Source organism: Hermetia illucens, chromosome 6, assembly GCF_905115235.1.
Source record: "Hermetia illucens chromosome 6, iHerIll2.2.curated.20191125, whole genome shotgun sequence".
Classification (NCBI taxonomy): domain Eukaryota; kingdom Metazoa; phylum Arthropoda; class Insecta; order Diptera; family Stratiomyidae; genus Hermetia; species Hermetia illucens.
In genome coordinates this window covers 28,229,238-28,247,798 of record NC_051854.1, presented here as the reverse complement: position 1 = coordinate 28,247,798, position 18,561 = coordinate 28,229,238, and the positions used below count along the sequence as shown (strand labels likewise).

General features: G+C 42.6%; 1 protein-coding gene across 2 annotated transcripts in view; it reads right to left on the bottom strand.

Annotated features, from left to right (window-relative positions):
* Positions 1-18,561, bottom strand: part of LOC119658657 (serine/threonine-protein phosphatase 4 regulatory subunit 1-like) — a 366,002-nt gene that overhangs the window by 215,753 nt on the left and 131,688 nt on the right. Inside the window, exon 1 of one of the 2 annotated variants that reach the window (XM_038066203.1) lies at positions 12,825-13,568. The exons of the other annotated variant lie outside the window; for it this stretch is intronic. Coding sequence (XP_037922131.1) covers positions 12,825-12,928 — 104 coding nt within the window. The 5' untranslated portion in view covers positions 12,929-13,568. Of the gene's footprint in view, positions 1-12,824; positions 13,569-18,561 lie in introns of those variants that run through there. 2 annotated transcript variants of the gene reach the window in all.

Below are 18,561 nucleotides of genomic sequence, written 5' to 3'. Positions count from 1 at the left end.
GTCCCCAGGTCTACCGATTTTCCCCATTTTATTGAACATTTTCTTTGCGCTCTATTAGTTGTTTCTAACCCGCGTATTCCTTAAGTGCTGGACCACCAATCCATGTAATTAGGAATAATAATAGTTGAATCTGACCCATATCCAGTACTTTGCAGCATTTAGTCTCTGCCACTTGTCCTTATGGCAAACTTGTTCCCAGGGTTTGAAACCACCATTAAATAATGCTACTGACAATTGCGAATCCGTTTCCGATTTTCCAGATTTTTTGACAATCGACTCCATTGAAACAAGCACTATTACTACCAGTCGGTGGTCTCCCAGAATTGAACGTTTTAAGTATCTTAAACTGATGTTCTTAGGTAAACGATAAACTGCATGAAGTTGCTTCACGCATTACTGTAACCTAGTTGAGATGGCGTTCTACGAGTGGCGTGCTTTGTGATCAATAAACGCCTGAAATTCAAAATCTACCGCAGTCTCGTTCAACCTGCTGCCCACTATTGTTTTCAGTGCTGGCCGACTATCAAAGAGAATGATCGGCGCCTCGTGATAATGGAAACGAATCCGATCCGAAATGAGGACGTCCGCGATTGATATGGTGTTGCACCAATTTGGATAAATGGAAGAGAAGCGTCTTCAACGTTATGGCTGTATAGTTCACGCTGAGTAAAACTAAGATTGGCTTGTACATCGGACAGGATGGAAAATGCCACAAAGGACGACTGAAACAGTGACGGCTTGATTTGCTAAATGATGTTTGGAGAGCCTGTCGGCTCCACCCGGATCAAACTTATCACCGAGAAAAATGGAGACTTCGATCTAAACGAGTTGACCTCGCTTCCGCAAAGAATACGACCTGGCTCGAAACACATCAATCTGCACATATTTCCCCTTACAAATATTGTCTATTTTTCATATAAACAAATTCACCGAATATCTGATAGTGACACATATTTTTTGTTTACTTCGGTCTGTAAACAGAATGATAGCTAATAGTTTTCATAGCTTATTCTGCTTATATTGAATTATTATAACAAAGTCAGGGAAACCCCCCAGAATTTTGATATCAACAAACTGAAAATGAAATAATCTGTTTAGTTGAGGGAGAAAACATAATTCGTAGTTGAACGTTTAGGAATAATTACATTTCTAATCGCTCCGAGCGAACGATTATGTGCGAACATATGCAACATTTGATATTTTAATGGCTATTCATTAAAACAAAATATCCAGTTTTTTTTTAATTGAGGCGTCTGATAAACAATATTTCGTCGTCTTAAAAACGTAATCCAATCATGTAGATAAGCGAAGTGTAGAACATGAAAACCATCATTTTGAGTACTTGCTTCCCACGGTGAGATGATATTTAAGGACACAATTTGACAAACTATTTTCATCAGCAATTTTAATTTTTATGTGCATATATGAATATATAACGTATCAGAACCCACCAAGCGAGGCGATAATCAGACATTACATTCTTGCGAAGAATATTTTGTCGTGGTTCCTGTCTGTTTGAACATGTTGTGTCCCTTCTACTCGGATATTATCTGACATCACACAGCATGAAACGATTCAGACAAAACAATCTTTATCAAGGACGTTTTAAATGCATATGCTTATATATTTCGGATCTGACCATGTCAGACACGAGGCTTAGTCGCCTTCTGTTGGGATTTGCTGTTACGTGTCGTGTCACATCATATACATGTCATCGATTGCGTCGTATCATATAAATATATTCAAAATTTGTTTTGCCTGAAGCACCACAAGTTAAGTTGTCCAATACAATTGAAGCTTTACGATTCGTTACTTCCTTTGGAAAGCAAGGCCTGACAAATCTGTTGGTTCGGTCCACGTCTCAATTTGTATTTTTTCAAACTAGTTGGAATTGTGAAAGTGTGACTACCATGTAGTAAGAGAGATAGCTTCTATCAAGTTGATGCCCTGCTAAGAAACGATTTACTTTCTGAACAATGTAATGTAGGGTGGGCTCAGAGACAATTGGTGTTTCCGAGGGCTCGACTGCTGATTCATTCCAAGTACCACCAGAGCAAGTAGAACCGGCGCGTCGCACTGAGGAGATTGCAAGAATCCGAGTACATTACTTAGCTGTGGTACTCATAGTAACACGATTGCTTAGCTACAGCACAGGTGAGTATTAATAGGGGCAGAGGACAGGTAAGGACCTGAAGCCAGAACTTCAGAGGGATATTCCTACTATCGAGACTCTAGTCGGCCAGTGGATTCTTCGCAAGGAATTGAAAATACGCTTGTCGGGGAGTACGGCTGACAGAGGAAATACGTGGATTGACAATGAACATGTACATAGATAAGCGAGAACATATGTATATCTATAATAGTTTGTAAATCTATTCACATAATTCTGTTTCAAAAAAAAAAAAAAATCTGTACAATATAGATAGGGGACAGAAATATGAAGTAAATTTAATTAATCCTTTTCTGTTTGAAAAAAATTTGATTGAAAGAAGGTATATTATTCTGAATCAAATACTGCAGATTCCAATTCAAATTGATAATATAAGTCCGTTATCGAAGCTAAGCTAAATGGAAGGACTAGGAAAACTCTGTGAAAACTGATTCTCTTGGAAAATCGGACAAAATGTTTCTATTCTCGAAATTAATAACGATATAGCTGCCATTTTTTCATCTCTAAATCACAATTTTCTAAAAGCTTTGCCTAAATAAAATAATGCTTCAAAAAAATTAATCAATCAGAAACAGAATGGAAAGATAGATGTGGTTTTCTTACCTAAGCAGCTTTAGGCTTTTTGATGGGCATATGGCCAGAATGTAAATATTTGCTATATTCTAGCTTGTGGGGTACCCACTCTTATGCGAATCTGCAAAAATCCAATTGAATTAGGGCCTTCAAATATGTTAGAGCATACTTCAGTATTGCGCTCGCACGAGATTATTACTCTGATTTGACTCAGGTACTCATTCACAGCTGAGTCGACTGGTATCCGACGTCAAATCACGATACACATCCTACTGCCATCAGTGAGATTTGAACTGCGACCCTCCGTACGACAGCCTCATGTTCTCGCAATATACTCCTCCTAATTTCCTTTTTCCCACACCGACAGTTGATGTAAATTATCAATGATTTCATTTCATTTATCAAAAACCTACCACCTGATGCTTTTTCATAAAGTTCTAAAACTCATTTATATGTTTATATACAAATTGTCAATTTGAATATTGTTGGGATTATTGGGAACATTGACCTTGCACTTAAACTTGATCAGGAATGCAGGCCTAACAACGGTTGTTTCTGGTTGAGGCGACCGAAAATGCATTTTGTACGGGGAATTAGCGGGACCGGCTGATCGATGGGCAGCAGAACAGCTGGACGAGGGAGTTGATGAAGTGGGCCTTTTCACTTTGGACGGCGAGATTAGCGGCGAGTGCTTTTGTGATGTAATTCATGGTGGAAAAGTGTAGATTGTGACGTGTTTTTAGCAATCTAAAGTATTGTAGACCTGTAATATAACGCCACGAATGCAAACATATAATTCGGTTTTACCTTCGTAAGCAAAGGAAGTGGAAGAGCACCCTTTTTAAAAAGGGGTGCGGAAGGCGACAAATTGATGGGAAATATCCAGGCAGGGTGCCAGTCATTGTAAAAAAAGCCCCTGAATTCGGGCATATTACTTATCTTTTTTTTAGTTTTATTTTTCACTAATAATTTTTGTTTATTATTTTATTATCTAATGTCCTTCTAACCCTTGAATTCCGGTTTTGTTTCCTTTTATTAATTTATTATTTTCTTTTTTTCCTTTTTTTTGTCTCCTATAATTTACAATTTTTTTTTGTTCTTCACGCTTGTTTTTTTTCTTCTTCATTGATTGGAGTTACTTCAACATGATTATTATAAAAATATACTTTATGATGAATTATATCTAGATACTTTCGATTTGACGACTTCTTTTCCTCTTTTCACTCCCCTCTAACCCCGCAAAACTAACCTAGAAAAGAGACATCCTCCAATATAGGCAGGGTGGGAACCTCAAAGGCCGCGCCTCACAATAAATCTAAGGCAGGGTAAACATTGATCGAGGATGTGATCCATCATGGGTCCTCCTTTTCGATCGTGGCACCCGGGTCCGGAATTGTACCGCTCCGTGCGCGTGGATGTTTGTTTATTTTTCAGGGTCCTCTGCGGACCCACGTACGTACGTGAGGGATCGAAGCACCCCCTTTCCCCACATTCCCAAGCCTGACTAGGACTGGGGTGTGCAAGCACGTGTCGACGGAGCGCTTCGATGGAGCGTCAATATTTACGGGCGGACCTTGACGATCGACTTCGCCATCTTTTTAGGTTTTTGGGATAGCTCTCCCTCTTGGTCGTCTCCGGCCACTCATAATGGTCTTTTGAATTGCAAATGTACTTACCTTTATTCTGATTGTGAAATAAATTACGCACATCTTTACATCTAATAATAGCCTTTCCAAACTTACCTGAAACGAAAAAATAGGAAATATTTTAGATGTCATTCGAATTCAAAATCAGACTTGCATGGTCTACAGGTGAAATCAAGGTTCATTTCAAACGAATATAAGAATGTGAGTAACAGGGGAGTAAAAACAACTTTAAAAGGCTAAAAATCCAAATTCACACAGACTTCACACACACTTATAGTTTGGCGCGACATATGAAGGCTCGAAAGGTTCATTTTGTATTAATACACTGAACAAGTACCAGAAAATGTTTCACAGACCAACTATTAAATTTGGTTGGACTAGACTAATGTGTCTTCTTCTTCTTTCGACTATGTCCTGTTCAGAAGCGTGGTCGGTTTGTCTAATTCACCATTATTCTCGATTAAAGGCTTGGTCCGGGGGGAGTCAAGATAATTTCAAATCCACCTAGCAAATCCAACCATCGTTGTTACTGCCGATGTTTTCGTCATTTCCCATCGACTTCGATCTTCTAGCCAATCTTAGATAGTGCGTTTCCGTCAGTGCGAATGACATAACAATCATCGAAGATGATGCAGCACTATATCGATGGTGGATATTCTCACTACGGACGTGATAACAGCTTATTATGTCCACTGCAGCAAGGTAGGTTTGATAACCAAACCGTGTGACAGGGTCCATGACAAGAACCAGGAGTGGAGAGATGACTTTGTGTGGCATACTTTCAAATGTCTTTTCTGCATCCAGGAGGGCAATGTGGAGAGGATAATGTGGAGGAGACTGAGAAAGTCTGTTTACATGAGCAACCGCATAGCGTGGATGGCATCAATTGTTCCGCTGTTCTTAGTAAACTCAGGTTGGTTTATGATAATTTGATAATCGCAAATGCGATTGTGAGGAATGCGTTTAGAAATCTTCATGGTGTGCGATAATAACCGAATTGGATGGTAATTTGAAGATTCCGCTGGACGCAAATTTTGTCCATATTGGCACGATTGTGCTTTCTTGTTAATCAGATCTACCTTCCTCAATAGCGAGACTGAAGAGCCAAAGTGAATAGGCCCCGTGAGTTAAAGTGCTGGATCCTAGCTCAGCGTTTTCCAGAGCTCAGTTGTCGTCAGGTTGTGTTGCTTTCCTTCGGTTTATTCGTTTGATTGCCTCTGTAGTAGGCACTGTATCATCAATAAATAAAGGAAGGCGCAATATAAACGACAAACCAGTTTAAAAATCCTAGTCAAGCTACGGAAGCTGTAATAGCCACGGAGAGCGAATCGCGGAGGAAAGGATCCCCAGGCTCACCATGAAAAGCCGAGCATCTCGCATATGCACGACAAGGGAGGGGAGGAGAAGTTTCGTAAACAGGGGGAGGAGGACTTGGTCGACGTACCACTAACTAGGTTTCCAAATTAAAGGATGGGGTCTTTAGACCGAGACAACATATTGCTTTTCAAGGTCCATTTGATGTTTATGATGATAAACGGAACAATAATATTGATCACTAATTCGCCTCTTGTTGCCCGATGAGATTGGAGAAAGGGATACTCCCTCATCAATGATAACTTTTCACCTATTCAAATTAATCCCCCTTTTAAATTAAAACAAATTGATGTTGCACTAAAGTATACGTTTAAATTCGCTTCCTGCGGCTTTTTATTTTCACGCAAGATGAAAACAAACAACCCAAACAAAGAGATAACCTCCGAAGAATTGCGGCAATATTGGGGAAAATGTTGTATCATAAATAAAAATTACGTCTTGCTAGGATTTTTGGTACCCAATTAGAACATTCAAGCTTTCCACCGTCAGATTCATAGTATTACTGTGAGATTTCGTTCATTGCATGATGGAAGGATCGGTGCATATCCTATTGAGACTGAGGCGTAGCAAATAATTACCGGGAAAAACAAGTAAAAGTCAACACTATAAACAAATTTCCCAGCGCGATTATTGAGAAATTAGACCGCTAGATTCTCAATCTCGTTGCCCTGAATTCAAATCTAAGGCGTCATGAATGTTTGTGCTCGCCTTTTGTTTGTTTCACTACTGCGAGCTGATCGTTTGTATGGCTTTAAGTGCGTTCCTGATAAAATCGAAGCAGTCTAACACTCAAATGGAAGAAAAAAGAACAATAAAAATGAAGAGACTGTATGGGCACCCTATACTTTACTAGGAGACATGCAAAATCGAATGAAACTGAATTGACCACAATTGACAATTGAACGCCAACAATGCTACACTCCAGTATGACAATTGCAGCAATATCATATATGGTATGTCCTACACTGTTCCATATTTTATGCTCTTGCTTACCCAAGAGTACTGTTACTTATGGAGCATAGATGCCGAGAATACAATCACCTTATTTCCCTGCATCTGAACTGACCACAACATAAACTTTGTCCCTAGCAGTACATATTGAGTCCTTTAGTCGACACTGGAGCTAAGGACAGTTCCCTAACCTTTGTTATTATGAACGAGAACTCTGTGTCTCCTAACTCAATATTGAAATCAAGCCATTTACTACATAGGTGAAGTCTCACAAATCTGACATCGTTCAATCGTTTTAGAGCAATTTATAAACTGCAGCAGATCAAGTTTAGAGAGGCTTTATGTTTTCATAAAACCATAAGAGATGGTTTAATTTTAGCAAAAGTTGAAAAGTTTATGGAAGGAAGTGGGGACACCCCCCCTTCTTACTTGATGAAAACTTGTGGCGATCACAATTCCACCAACCCCCCCCTCCCCCCATTTCAATGAACTTCTTTGGTGATAGATGATCAATTTGAAACTCTGAATTACACACTCTTAAAGGTTTGTCTTATTTTCCGAGGCATTCTATAGTGGCACTGGAACACTCAAGAAATTAACCAGATGACTTCTAAATCATGCTTGCGAAAGCAACAAGTACGAAGCCTGGTTAAACTTCTAAAACTCACAGCGTGAATATAAGAGTCTCGTAAAACGTTCGAAAGAAAATTCCTTTAGAACATACAGCAAGGAAGTGGAAGGCAAAAGGGAGACTTCAAGGCTGTGCAGAGTCCTTAACAGGGATGAGTCGACAAAGTTGGATTCTCTTAGAAAACAGAGTGGAACTTCCACGAATTCCAGATTTGAGTCTGTACAGACTCTCTTGGAGTTTATTGATCGAATTATTACTATACGAACTACAAAATCTGATAATACACGCCCAAGCTTATGAAGATGATTTGGCTATGCTAGCTGTTGACCCAGATTTTGATTGGCCCTTCGGTGATCAAATAAAACCACAATGGCATTATTTACAAAAAGGAGTAAACCGAATGAACTACGTCTTCTAGAGATGAAGGGTGCAACTCTCTAAAGAAGTAAAATGTGGGTTATTCTAGATAAGAAGTGTCTTTGCAATAAACATGTAGAGGTAAAAATGAAATGAGCTGCGAGCTTATGGGCTGTGCAGGCGGATCTTTGCCTCAACATGGAGACTTAGGCCTAATGTAGTAATGTTGATATGCGGTATATATTTTCGCTATAAATTAGCCACACTACAAAGAACTGTGTTCTTGGGTATTACCAGTGCCATGAGCAGCTCTAAATGCATTACTCAATTCGCAGTCCTTTTTAAGGGTTTGTGTAAAACAAAACTTTATTAAAATCGATTTACTGTCTGTCCGTCACACGCATTTTTCTCAGAGGCGGTTATAGCGATTGACACCAAGTTAGGTGGAAACGTGGGAACTGTGAACGCTCACGCATACAGTGAGTTACATCATTCTACGTCTAGTCATTTATGGTATCAAATAAAAAAGTCTCGGTTAGTGCTTCCCGAAGCCGGATTGTGATATTTGTTGGAAAGGTGTGGAGTGCGAAGGGTCGAAATTGATCATTTCTTTCACGGACCCATTCTCAAAAATTACCCAATCGAAAACTTTGAAAAAATCAACCAGGAGGCTGCCACTATATGGTGCCTAGGATCGGAAGTAGCCTCCATTCCGATATATGTTCAAATAAAGTTGATAATAGTATATTACTATATTTTTTAGTAATTGACTGTAAAAGTTCATCCTAGAATCATGAAATGCAGAAATGTAGGCTATAATATAGAGCATGATCCTACTAAGTTTGTTGGAAGCCGCACTTTTATTAACAAAGTTATAATAGGTCAAAGTTGTCCTTAGGTCTATTGAAAAACAGCGGACGTGATGGGCACATAGCATTGGTAGAACTGAATCCAGTTTTTGCAATGCCTTCTGATTCTTAGATCCCCGTACATCTGTTTGATAGAAGAAATAAAGTCATCCTGAAACATAGAAAAAACGGGGGCAAACTAGAAAAATGCGTTGTACGACCGAAGTCTTCAACAGCGACGGCTCAAAAATAAAACAGGATTCTGGAACAGAAGTCGAATAGAAACGTCCCTTGAGACAATATGTAGAGGTCTTTCAGGCAGAAGTGTATGGGATCCGAAGGGCAGAAACCTGGGTGGTTGAAGAACGGTTGAAGGGCAAGCACATCGCAATCTGCAGAGATGTTCACCTTAAAAATCGTTTGGGAATGTTCAAACCGATTGCAAGATTTTTCTAGATTCGATGCGGTGGAACTGCTCTAGGTACCTGATCACGTGTAAAAAGATACGCCCGCCACAGACGTGCGAGTATCTGTGCTAGAGCAGGCGCGTGTGGGATTCACACCAACTAAAAACCACCACAATTTAGGTATTACTTGGCGGAGTGGGTGTGTCTATAGGTATTATGCTTCTCGTCCTATGAGCTTGAGGTATTGATGCTTCTCGTCCTGTGAGCTTTCCTCCTCCTTTCTACAATTGCGGGGGAAACCGTCAGCCAATTCTCTATCGACCTCAGCATCCCCGCAACTATACCCTCCGGGCTTCCCAAAGCTTGATTGATTGATCATATGCTCTGAATCCTCCGGTATGTCACTGCATACAGGACAATTCGGCGAACAATCTAGCCCAGAGCGATGCAGATGCCTATAGGAACTATGTCCCGTGGTCACTGTAGTGCAAAGGGAAATTAAATCTCTGATGCCTTAGCAAAAGAGGATTCAACCAACACTGGAATCGTTAGTACCACTGGCTAATGCTACCACCAAAAACCATAAAGAAGCTTCCAATAATGCCACGTGGGAGAGCCTTAATGCTACCAGACACACCAAACTTTCCTTGTCAGAACCAAACTAACCGCATAGTTTCTCCTGTCCTTGCAGATGTATTGGGGACAGTCTGATTGGGCATAATTCACTAGCAAGACATATAAGCCTCATAAACGTTCACGCCCCTACAGAAGAGACTGCAGAGTCGGAGAATGATACCTTCTATGAGGTAGTAGAGCGAACCCCCGAAGCCTGTCCCAAGTATGATATCAAAATCATACTTGGAGATTTCAACAGTCAAGTAGGGACGGAGCCTGTATTCAGGCGATACGTTGGCTCCCATAGGTTACATAGGGATACCACTGATAACGGATTGCGCATTATCCAGTTAGCAGTATCACACGAAATGGTTGTTGGAAGTACCTGGTTTGCGCGGAAAGCGGTTCACAAACATACGTGGGCCTCTCCAGACAGGACCACTTTCAACCAAATTGACCACGTGCTGATTGAACGCCGCCACCTCTCAGCCTTGATGAATGTCAGAACATATAGGGGGGCCAATATAGACTCGGACCACTATTTCGTTGGCATGGTTCTCGAATTACGACACCACCTACAATCCCCTCTGACAATCAGGTGAGGGTGAATACTGAAGCCATCCACAACACAGCCCTTCGCAACACTTATAAGAGGGAAATGGATGCCGCAATAACCGCAGTCAACAGAGGTCCTGGAGACAACAAATGATCTGCACAATCACCTGAAGAACGTTATCATTGATACGGCCACAAACATACTTGGCCCCAGCCGCAAAAGGCGTCGGAACGGCTGGTTTGACGATGAATGTAAGCTAGCTACGGAAGGGAAGAATGCCGCATACCGAGTGGTGTTGCTTTCTCCAAGAACGCGGGCACGCGCGGAGACTTATTACGAACTCCGTCGAGGGGAGACGTAAAAAGGAAGCCTGGGAGAACCAAGAAGACTGTGAACTAGAAAGTACAGGGAGCAACCGCACCAGGCGCCAAAGTTTTACCAACAAGTCAGCAGGATGAAGCCTTATACACCTCGATGCTCATCCTGCCGAGACAAAGAGGCAAATCTGATTTCCGACAGAATGGGCATATTGGAGCGATGGGTTGAGTACTTTGACGAGCTACTGAACAACCAGAACATCGGCGAGTTGGAGTTTTCGCCAACTGAAGACGACGGACAAATACTACCACCACCAAATATAGGAGAATCAGTCCGTGCAATTCATCGGCCTAAAAATCATAAGTCGCCAGGAGCCGATGGAATTACAGCCGAATTAGTTAAATATGGAGGCGACTAGTTACACCAAGTGGCTCATCAGCTTGTGCTCAAGGTATGGGACAGCGAATCAATGCCTGACGATTGGCAACGAGGCATTATCTGTTTCATACATAAAAAGGGAGATATCACACAGTGCACCAATTATAGAGGTATCACGTTGTTGAGTACCATCTAATAAGATATTCTCCGCTGTCTTGCTACGCCCAGCACATCATTGGCCCATACCAAAGAGGCTTCACTCCAGGCAAATCAGCAACAGATCAGATTTTCTCTCCACGGCAAGCGATGGAAAAACTGTTGGAATATGGACTGTGGAATATGGATAACAACAATTGCACCATCTATTCATCTACTTTAAAGCCGCCTATGATAGTATAGCCAGGGTAAAACTGTACACGGCCATGAGAGAATTCGGTATCCCGACGAAATTAATAAGACTGACCCTGACCAATGTGCGAGGCCAGATAAAAACAGCAGGATCACTCTCAAGACCATTCCATGTCAACAAGGGTCTACGACAAGGGGATGCCCTATCCTCTTTAACCTGGCCCTCGAGAAAGTGATCCGTGATGCTGAGGTAAATGCAAGAGGTACAATTCTCTTTAAGTCCACCCAACTACTGGCTTATGCTGACGATATCGACTTCATGGGAAAAACGAACACCCGAGACGTACAAACTGCCATCCAGATCGAGCAGGCGGCGCGAGATCTTGGGCTGCGCATCAATAAAGGCAAGACAAAGCAAAGTATATGGTGGCAACGTCAGCATCGAAAAGCAACCAACCAGCAACATCAAACCGCACTGGTCAAACAGGAAGAATAAGAATAGGAGAATACAACTTTGAGACCGTTGGGGCGATGGCGTAGGTCAGGACGCCAGCCAGCTTTTAGGGATATCGAATTGGTGGACCTCGGCGCAAAACCGGGATGTCTGGAGTTCCTTGTTAAGGCAGGCCTAGACCGGATACCAGTTGTTGCGCGGTTGATGATGATGATGAAGACATATATTCAGAATGGAAAGTCTTCAAGTACACGTTTTATGTCCAACTTGTAATGAAGAAGCGGAAGCCATAGAACATTTCCTATGTGAGTGCCCCGCCTAAGGACGCATCAAACAACTGATTTTCGGTGCTGATGTGCTGTAGTTGCAACGAGCAGTATTACATCCACTAGCGGAAATCTTGCGATACATAAACAAATCCAGGATATTCAGACATTTAGACGGGAAATTGAGTATAATGGACCACTAGGGCCGAGTGTTCAGAGACTTTGCCTCTATCCCTATCTCACAGACACACACACACACATGAAGATACTCGCGACTAGAGGAGCTATTTGCTTTGAATAAGGAGTCCACACTTATGTAAGGCAGTAGTTTCCCTCAGTGAATATAGTTCTGCAGCGTTCGGGCAGTAATCTCAAAAAAGTATACAACAATATGCCGATCTCGAAAGGATACTTTAAGCGTTTTTGAAATCATTTTCATCTCATTAGCTCTCTCTAGTTCTCATGGGGAACAATTGATATACACATCAACGAAGAAGACCTGGATTGGAATGGTTCCCAAAGATTTGAGTCACGGGCTGAACCAAAGCAGAGTATGTTGCATGGTAATCTTCCACCCTCACTGACCCAGAATGCTTTGATTAATTCTTTGCTTAGAAAAGTCTAGTTCCAGCAAACATCTTCCTCATTCTGCATCAAATGAGCTTCATGTTTGCTCAGTTAAATTAAGTGAAAGCCTTGAGCTGCATTCATCTGCATCCGCGCAAATTAGAGGCACAGATGCAAAATCATTCCAATATCAGTGAGTTGCGAAACCCGTGTAGGCTTCCTTCTTGTCACATGCACAACATTCATTCCCAATAAGTCATCCAAGATCTAATCAACATAATTCCCGCTGAGTGACTCAGCGCGTACCTACACTCACACTCGCAATAGAACATTTCCAATTCAAAATGAACAATTAGCAATCATACTTTTTCCCGTGGTTGTCCAAATGAGCAAAACAACTCCATATTACAGCGACGTTTGTCGTTTCCACCAAGCGAAATGATGACGAATTGGGGCAACAAGATGTCATGTGTCACGAGCTGCAAATCGTACATCATGAACTTTTGCACAACTGCTTGCCAAGTGTAGGTTGTAGCCATGGTGTCGTGGCCCCCAGTTCGCACGGCCGCCTGCCAGGAGGCGACGAGCGGTGCGGCCCGTCGCGAAATAAACAAAAACACACTAGCCGGAGCACTGCACTACGACGTGTACCGTACCGTAGCGTCGTCATCGTATTTCCGTACTGTACCGTTATGAATTAACTTGGCACCATTCATAAAAATATGAAAATGCTTTTCCTCCTCGCCGCTGTCTTGTTCTTCCACACTTTTCCCGCGCACCTCTCTCCACGCCGTACCCCACCCGGGGCCCGGCGGCACATGAACTCGGAGTAAGGTCGAAGTCCGCACCCAATGCACTTGTCTTTGACGTCGCCACTAGTGTGGGGTTGTTGTGCCCGCCTCAATGGGGTAACGTGGAGGCGAACGCGTTTTTATTGCACTTTCCATAGTACGCACACTGCACCACCATAATTCATTGATTTACTTGCAGCGCGGCGTTTGCATAGAACATTTACCAAAACAAGAGTCCAAACGTGCCGAACGTAAACTGTTTGGGCGGCGAGACACCGATTGCAACAATGCCGCACACTCGACAGCGACGGCTTCGATTTTTCCGGGCAATCCGCGTTTTTTATGAATCGAATGCACTCCCACACGAGGGAAGCGAATATTACCCAAGCCGCTACCGCGTGATCCAACGCTTGCAAATTATACACCCTAAAGTGCACTAACTAAACTTAGACGAGCCGCACACTCACTAATGCTCCCATCCGGCCCCAGTTTCAACCCCTGCCCCGACCCCCGACCCTCCGTGCAACGGCTATGCATCGTAAACATTGGGTGCAATGAAACGCGGTAAACAACCTCTGGAACGCCACAACAAAATACGCCAACTCCACGGCAGACTGGTGCAAGTGTGGAATGAACTTTGTGGCCGGGGTTTCCGTTTGGCTGGATCTCCATCTTGCAGTCTTCCACGTTTACGGTGATTGTGGTGGGCGCAGTTACGGGAAAGGAATTGGATTCTTGGTTGAGTTACAAATTGTTGCTAATGAATGGGTAACTGGCATCCTGGGAAAACTAAGAGGTCAGTAGGCCAGCGTTATTGGCCTTGACCTTGGATGGAGATGATGCATCTTTGAGTATGCCAATTGGAATGACCTTGGGATGTCAGCACTTTATTGTTTAGCTTGGTCAACCTCATCCTTCTCAACACATAATGCCATCGCAGGACATTTCTGGCTTAAGTGTGATACACATTGAAGGATGCTGGCCTGACGATTAGGTAACTCCAGTCCTAGGTTCCCCATGAAAGCGGCTTTAAAGTGATTCCAATAACTGGTACTATATGCGGTGAAGGAATAAAGGTTAATTCTATCATTTAGCAAATAAGATACCCAAAGGACCCTCAAATTGCATTACCTACTTGGTAAGTGCTGAGAATAGAGCCTTATGGGACGCCAGAGGAGGGGTTTTGAATTTAAACATTTGGCCACGAAGTTGGTGGAGTCGAGCAAGTTGTAGGCTGTAGACTTACGCAACAAAGCGTTGCTATTCCACTAGGAGGTAGGTGACAACTAATCGTTGACATACCTTTCGAAGCCTTTGGGACAGGACTGGAGGAGTAAAAAAGGACGGTAATTCTAAGCAAGAGTGCAATAGTCATTTTTATTGAATGGCGATGATGAGAGCATCTTTCCACAGACTAAGGAAATGGTTCTCTTCGAAGCTCTTGTTGAAAATAATGGCAAGGGAAAGGGAAACGGACAGATCAGTTCTAATCACAAAGAGGTGTTGGCGCCCAACGTGGGGCGCGAAAGGTGGCATTCCCGCTATCTTTTTGAGTTTACACCCACCGGGCTTGTTAGTATTAGGATCAGAGCTTCCTTCGTTTGCTAATACTCTGATGCCTAAACGAACTTAGGAGGATTTTGTTCACCAGGTGAACATCCTTTTGTAAATACAAGCTTCACGCTAAAAACAGGGCTCTTCAGTGGATTCCTCTGCATAACTGGCTGAAACTATTGCCAAGGTGCCTGAATGGAAGGACAATGGACCTTGTCCATTCACTCGCCCATCTGAACCTCGGGAGCTCCACCTGTTAAACGTTTGCCGAGGAGTAAGCTCAAATCAATGACTCAACCTATTAAAGTTCTTTTATGTAAGACTTCAGAAACTCAGAGGTCTGCGTTAACTTAGCGAAACAATGGCCAAGATAAAAACCGAGAAGCGTAACTAGTCAGCAATCGACGAGGTTGTAAGTCGTAAATGGACCATTTATCTGCTAAAGCGGATGCAGAATATTGGTTTCAAGAAAAATGCACCGCACGTTATCAAGGTGATGCAACGCTGGACTCCCATCGTAACAGTTTGCGCCCAACGTGGGACGATAGGGTTGCGTACGTAACAGAGATTACGAAAACTGTCGTGACTAGAGCTAACATTGCCATCAAGATTACCAATGAGATAGTCGACAAGGAATGGGCTAAGGATACGGGCCAGGCTACATTCATTTGTGGGAGAGAAGAGATAGAAGATGGAACACCGACTGAGGAAAAGTAGGGGCAGAGTAAATCACAAGATCATTGGGAGTAGTTAGTTGAGATCCCAGACAATCTAATGAAAATAGCAGATTGGGATTGCGGCAGTTGCGAAAGTAAGACCAGAATAATTCGAAGTTTCTGCGTCCCAGTGGCGCTTCAGAGATTCCCATCTGGGCTTAAGTATTAGATATTCGACCGAAGAACGCAGAGTTTTGAAGAAAAACTAATTCAGCATGGTTTCCAACTCCGCGGTGTTATCTACATAGCATGCTGGTCCCAAGCCCAGGTAAAGGACTACAGTTTAAGGCGACGAAATTTATACTATCCTCACTATATAAATAAAGTGCTGAGATCAGGGAAAGAGGTTAATAAAGTATAATTGGAGTTATTCCCCTGTATTATGTAAATCCTACCTGATATATCTTGGTGACAGGTCCGGCGACAAGCCGACTGTACTCAATGTACTCAATGTCGTTAAAAACATGATCGTGTTGAGTCATAAGCTTCGGAAAAATGCTAGGTCATTCACCTCCGTTGCAGGACGGGCCCCGGCCCTGTCGAGAAATGGGGAAGGGTAGTAGCAAATTAGTCCGAGCAAATCAAATACGTCTGCACGCACTTATTGGAAAACCGACGAACTCGTAAGAGTCATTCGGAGAAGAGGCACTGAGATCTACGCTCTGTAGAAACCCGATGATCTGGTGCCAAAAGCTGGGGCATAGAACGCGATTAAAACGGCTATAAATTTCTCTATTTTGGTAGCCCACACACTCAGTTGGCATTGCCATCTTAGAGGGTTTCCGTGATGCCATTAAAGAAGTCGAACGATTTGATGACCCGTTGATGAAGCTAACTATTATATCAGCTGATCGCACTATTCACTTTTTTACCGTGTACGCACCACAAACAGGTCGACCTGATGCCGAGAAAGATGTCTTCTGGCAACTTCTCGATGCAAAAACGTGCCCCTTGATAATTAATATATATCATCATTGTACGTGAGAAGCCAGGCGGCAACAGGTATCATGAGGGGAAAAGGGTTTGGAGCGCGCAATAAGGGTGGCGAACGTGTAGTTGATTTTGGGGACATTCATAACCTTGTAATTATGAATACATCATTCATCAAACGATTGTTCCATCTTCCTGCATTTTATTGTGGGAGCAGTAAAGCGCAAATCGACTGTATCCTCATAAGAAACCGACATTTTACCACCGTCACTGACTGGAAAGCCGTTCCTTATAAAACCATCGCATCTCAACATCTCTGATTACCGTCTTGCGAATCAAGCTGGCCCGGCACGCATTAAATAGTGGCGATTCCATGAGAAGAAAGAAGAAATGATCTCACTTACGCAATTACCAACCATTAGGAATGTAGAAGAATCGTGGAACCAAGTTAAAGACAACATCCACAAAGTGGCTTATGCAACCATCGGGGTGATCAAGCCAGGTAAGGGGTTCATCAACCGAAATTCTTGGCTTTGGAATGATGATGTTGAAACAAAAGCCCATGAAAAGAAACGCCTCAACCACAAGTTTCTCAACAATCAAATGCTGGCCAACTGGCAAATCTACAAGAAATCCAAACGGGAATCAAAAAAGCTATCGCTGTCACCAGAGCGATCCATTGCAAAAATCTTTACGATAAACTGAACACTCGGTATGGCGAGAGAGATCTGTACCGACTTATCAAAAGTGGACACGAACGCACACAGAATATCAAACACTTCTGTTGTGTAAATGACAAGAATGACAGTTTGCTTACCGACCGACGAGCCGCAACCGAGAAATGGCGAGAATATGCATCCTCCACTTCCACAAGCATTGCCCGTATTTGCAGCAATTCGACCTGTCAACGCCACTGAAGTCGAGGAAGCAATAAAACGAATGAAATTGAGGAAAGCAACACGACCTGCGAATCTTTCCAAGATTGGCTTGAACATCTAAGTCGATGATAAGTGACCAAAAGGTAGCCCAAAACAACGGTCACTTGATACGCGGAGGCATAAGCGAACACCATCTTACTGATAGCAATATATATCCACGTTACTACCTGAGTTCTAAGTCCCCATGTTCAGGCAAAGGTCCGCCCCGTTTCAACTTCACCGCTACATATTTATTCCAAAGAAGCTCATTGTCTAGAATAACTACCAGATATTTCACTTCTTCGAAAAGTTGAAGGGTTGTACACCTTATCATTGGAAGGCAGTTCCCTCCTTTCTGTAGATACCATTGCGGTTTTACTTGGATTTACTGAAAGTCCACGCTTGAAGCATTAACTGTCAATAAAATCAACGGCGCGTTGTATATTTCTACACACAATTCCGAGATCCCGACCCAACAACTAGGTTCTCATTCAGTGGCTGCTTGGTCGCTTAGTAATGGAGAGAGGAGGGCTGATTATCGGCAGGGCTGAGTTCAGGAAATTCACCTTATGAAAGTTAAACTGAGCAGGCTTGCAAACGACACGGGAGTGAAGTTTGTGATCTGAGCATGAAACTCAAGAGCAGGATGATGGACGTCAGAAGCACATTAGGCGATTGGGAAAAGCAACGCACAGGAAGTTAGAAGAGGGCAAGATCAGAAAAGTGATTTAAGTGGTTTCTCAAAAGGTTAAATTGGATGACGACACAGGCCTTCATGAAAATGAATAAAGGAAAGGAAGAGTAGGAGAAGATATTGGGAAGAGAAGGAAGGCCGCAAGTAGTCTATCAGCCTATCATGCTAGCATAGAGGATGAAAGGAAGAGAAGGGAACTATACGGTTAGGACTTCTTATAGTCGAAGAAATTTTGATGCAGGAAAAATATTCACTGGATATAATAAAGGTCAAATGACTCGTACAATGACAGAATGGTAGGTGGAAGACGCGGAGGCAAAGACGGTTTCGCCACGTAGCGCGGTGTCGTACGAACGACGTACGCGATGTCGTACGAGTAACTTTCGAGTAGCTCGGAATCCAAAATCTTGTTATTTAACCAGGTTTCAGTATTGCAGATGACGTGATATTGGAACGCTGGAGCAAAAAAATTGAAACTCGACAACTTGGTACTTAGACCC